At 29.0% G+C, this 4,232-nt stretch overlaps 2 protein-coding genes across 6 annotated transcripts in view; one reads left to right on the forward strand and one right to left on the reverse strand.

The window, feature by feature from the left end:
- Positions 1-811: 811 nt before the first annotated feature.
- On the reverse strand, positions 812-2,609 carry LOC105199447 (PAXIP1-associated glutamate-rich protein 1). Its single transcript, XM_026133923.2, has 4 exons — positions 2,468-2,609; positions 2,198-2,388; positions 1,569-1,729; positions 812-1,352 (listed from the first exon to the last, which is right to left on the reverse strand). The coding sequence occupies exons 2-4, from the start codon at positions 2,264-2,266 to the stop codon at positions 1,130-1,132; spliced, it is 453 nt and encodes a 150-aa protein (XP_025989708.1). The 5' UTR covers positions 2,267-2,388; positions 2,468-2,609; the 3' UTR covers positions 812-1,129.
- A 300-nt stretch (positions 2,610-2,909) lies between these two features.
- The window catches only part of LOC105199449 (GPI transamidase component PIG-S), a 39,317-nt gene continuing 37,994 nt past the window's right edge, over positions 2,910-4,232 (forward strand). For 4 of the 5 annotated variants that reach the window (XM_011166588.3, XM_039447407.1, XM_039447406.1 and 1 more), the window contains exons 1-2: positions 2,910-3,100; positions 3,301-3,395. In XM_011166588.3, the coding sequence (XP_011164890.2) occupies positions 3,353-3,395 (43 nt within the window). In that variant the 5' untranslated portion in view covers positions 2,910-3,100; positions 3,301-3,352. Of the gene's footprint in view, positions 3,130-3,300; positions 3,396-4,232 lie in introns of all 5 variants that reach the window. The other variant, XM_011166587.3, reaches the window with a different exon arrangement.

Below are 4,232 nucleotides of genomic sequence, written 5' to 3' on the forward strand. Positions count from 1 at the left end.
ATTTTTTAAAAATAAAATTCAATAATGAAATAAAGAAAACACTTTTGTATGTGAATTTGTATGAACACATACAACATCTAGCAGGTACAATGCATTGCAGTTATATTGTATATTATGATGTCATTTTCGTAGATATTTGTAAAATATAGATACTGTCACGCCCGGCAGGTTTCGAGGCACTTTTATTTTTATGTATTTGGTACATCTACATGTATGCATACATACATACATACATACACACACACACACACACACACACACACACACACACACACACACACACACACATATATATATATATATAACTTGAAAGTATAAAGCTAAAAAGCATTAAAATTTTGTTTCATTTTGCTACGATTTTTCGTTTTCTATGATACACCGCTACAGGGGGGGGGGGATATGAGTAAGCTATGTTATATGCAATCTACACCCCCAGATGTTGGTGGCACGGTGTTGAATCTTACACCTAGATACAGGTTCCAAGAGTGTCTTCCTGTTCATGATGAAATGATCCTTTGGGATCGTTGATCTATGGAAGGATTTGTGAAGATTTCCTCTACTTTTGTGGTGTTATTATAGCATAAAGTTAGCATCCCGTTTTTAATATTAATTTCATGTAAATGGATAAGAGCAATAAATTCTAGATTAGATGAATAAATTAACAATAAATTAGCATTTAATTATGTTTTATTTCCAAATTTTATTTTAATGAAATGACGAGAGTGCTAGCTTCAGATTTAACTTTTCATATTTCATCTATGGTATATATATTTACATTATACTGGTATATATGTTGGCAAAAAATAAGTATCTTGATAAATATTTATTCAGAAATGTATCGATTTATTATTGCAGTACGTAGTATTGAAAATGTAGCATAACAAATATAGATGTATATATTTATGCATACTTTAACATCTTACAAAAGGACTAAGGATACTCTGAAGTATTTAATATTTTATTCTTTAATTCCTAATAAAATATAATGTTATAGAGCGATACAGTATATAGTATTCTTTGTTTATATAATGTCCTTACTCATTCATATAAGTTTATGCTTTCTATAATTTTTCTATTATTTTAATATGTATATATAACTATAAATTATCGCAAAATAAGCATTATATTGTTAAGTATGAGGTTTTAACATAGGAGATTCACTCTTTTTTGGGCTTGAATTTATTTCTTGTTGCTCCAATCTACGATGTCTTAACATTGTAGATATCACTCCATTAAAACTGGCAATCTTTTTCTTGGCACTACCTTTTGGAGTACTTTCTCCGATTCTCCGCACAGGTAATCTTGGTGACGACATCTCATCCATGAAATCAAAGTCAGATTTCTCCTCAATTCTGTAAAGATAAATATTTTTATCAATATAAAAAGTGACAAATAATTAAAGTTAAGCCTTATTCAATCAGAGCTGTATCTTAGTGATTAATATTTCTTGAGTGATCTTATATATTGGTTGAAGGCAAAACCTCATAATTCCAATAGATATTAGTATTAAATCAATTCTTATTTCAAAATTATTTTAAGGAGAATTTGGCAGTCAGTGAAAAATTCACTTGTATTCTGGAGATTCAAGCTCCTGTTGTAGATTATTTGAAGGAATAGGGGATGGTCCTCGTCTGCCAGGACACTTCCATTCAAGTTCTAGAACGCAGTTATTTACTTCCAACCCTTCAATCAATGACATAATATCTTCTGCCTTTATATTCCATTGATGCTATGTAAGTAGAAAAATAGTAGTAAAAATATTTTTTGAAAATTGACATTGTCAAGTTTTAAATATAAATGTTTAACTAATTCTACTTAATTTTGAATAAAAGCATATTCAATCAATGTGCTGTTTATACAAAAATTAAAATTTAAAAAGTAAAAATCATTGCTTGTTAGTATGAAAGAAATAATTACTAAAGATTACTTGTGAAAATTAAAAAATCTGTTATACTAATAACATGAGCACATAGCATGACAGAAATGGCACACAAAATGGAAAAGGTAATCTAATCTTTAAAAATAAAGATCTAATCTCTTAACAATCTACGCCGTTTATACGATCAAGCAACGATTTTTAGTTTTTATCTTTTCTATATTTTTACACAAAAACATTAATTGAGTTTATTAAAACAACATTTTAATGAAAATTAAGTGAAATGGGTTAAATTAAGCATTTACTATATGATTATTTCACCTTTTCGTTCACTTCATATTTTTCATCATCAGAACATTCTACAGACCAGTTTTCATCAGTGCATTCCATTTTCCTTTTAATATTAGTAATAATAGATTTCTTTTAAAATATGTTATGACACTTCCATTGTGTGGTTATGTTTCACAAACATTCAGATATAATTATTTCTCAAGTTACACATGAATATTTTTCTGTAAAAACATTCTCTCTATACACACATATTACACATAATCAAATACATTTTTCTGACTGTTCCACAATTTTGTGTACTTTAAAATTGTAGATATCTGGCTATACATCAACATGTTAAGTAAATTTAACAAACAAGAAAACCATTGCATTTAGCAGATGAGGAAACAAAATTGAATAAAATATGGTTCGTCCATGCAGCGGCTAGCGCAGCTACCTGCTACTGCTCTTTAATTTAAGCCCGTATCAGTCTACCGACTGTGAAGGAAAATAAACCGGAGCAGACTGGAGTCTAAACACGAGTTGACCAATTCGGTCAGTCGGCGCGTCATTGCGATTGGTTTGAAATCGTAGTCGACATGTTTCCTTGCATCATGGTCGGGTCAGCTTTCACGGTCGGTAGTCTGATACGGGCTTTAATCTTTGGTGTATGTGCACGTTGTAGAGATGGCGTTTCGAAAAATGCTCGCGGCCAAAACGCCGACATAACCTCTCTCTCTCTCTCACTACCACTTTATGGTGGTATGGTGAGTATTGGTCAGTATTGGTAGTATAGAAGTTGTGTGTCGGTATGACAGGTTTTCTAACCTGAATAATCTTCAATTTTAACGATTAATATCTTGATTCGCGATGCAAAGTAACGCTTATTTCTATTAGATTTTTTTGTTTCGCGCCAAAACGCATCAAATAAGCCTAATTTCATCAGCATTATAGGTGAGGATTCTGAACTGTATAATTACCCGGTAAATATTAAATATATTATGCAATTATTCGATAATAAAGTGTCGTTTTTGTTAATAAAATAAAATAAAGTTTAAAAATGTTCCATTCTTATTCGGCTATTTATTAACTTTGCGAACTTTTTTAAATTTTGCTAAAATGATTTTAATGAAATGTTTAATATTTTGTTATAGTTAAATGTTTCCTGACTTCGAACACCTAGCCTCTCCGTAAAACTCTGGTGAAATGGAAAAAATTGAAAGTATTGATCATGATTTTAACATAGATGGTAAGTAGAATTATTTCGATTTAATATAGTTATAATTCTTTTGATGACTGTACATATACTGATAATTAATATGCCATAGATATTTTATGGCAATATAATAATCGACATACTTAAAATATTATTTTATATAGAAAATGTCAAATTTTGATTATATTATATTTTAATATCCATAAGTTAGGAAATGTTGTATCGATAAAAATAAGATGAACCCACATAATGAATTTAGTTAGATTTTCTATTGTGCACTAATACTAACGTACATTAAGGATACTTTGACTATACAATCTCAACAAAAAGTGACTAACATGACTAAAAATATAATTTTTGAAATTTATCATGTATTTGAATTCTACGAGATTATTAGTTTGAACTGCACAAAATTAAATTAATAAAAATGTTTTTGACAACCATTAATAAGATTTTACATACTGTTGGGAAGGTCCAGTTAGTGCACAGCGAGATAGCACATATCCACTCAAATTATTGCCTAGAAATTCTAGTGTACTCCAAAGCAAAAAATTTGATATTAAATTAGCAATGTGGGATAGTAAATGTCACTTGCTACTTACTGTACATTTTAATGTTTACATATTTTCAACATATTAGTTTTTGATTAATATGTTTATAATTCTTGAAATGATTTTTTGTAATTAAGTTTGCAAATTTATTTTCTATTATAAATTGTTATTACAACTTTCATACAAAATATTTTACGAAAAATGGCATCACTTTGTATAAAGATGTTTCGAAGATACTGTACACCCATCATATTCTTTAATATCCTATAACAACAATTTCCTATAACAACATTATTAATGCACATTACAAGGCAGAGAA

Source organism: Solenopsis invicta, chromosome 3 (assembly GCF_016802725.1).
Source record: "Solenopsis invicta isolate M01_SB chromosome 3, UNIL_Sinv_3.0, whole genome shotgun sequence".
Taxonomy (NCBI): domain Eukaryota; kingdom Metazoa; phylum Arthropoda; class Insecta; order Hymenoptera; family Formicidae; genus Solenopsis; species Solenopsis invicta.

Bases quoted from the DNA above. Each gene is read 5' to 3' on its own strand.
- LOC105199447 (XM_026133923.2), bottom strand. From the start codon at position 2,266: ATGGAATGCACTGATGAAAACTGGTCTGTAGAATGTTCTGATGATGAA. The intron at 1,730-2,197 runs GTGAAATAATCA...CTACTTACATAG, and splicing joins AATATGAAGTGAACGAAAAG to CATCAATGGAATATAAAGGC. The intron at 1,353-1,568 runs GTGAATTTTTCA...TTATCTTTACAG, and splicing joins CTTGAATCTCCAGAATACAA to AATTGAGGAGAAATCTGACT.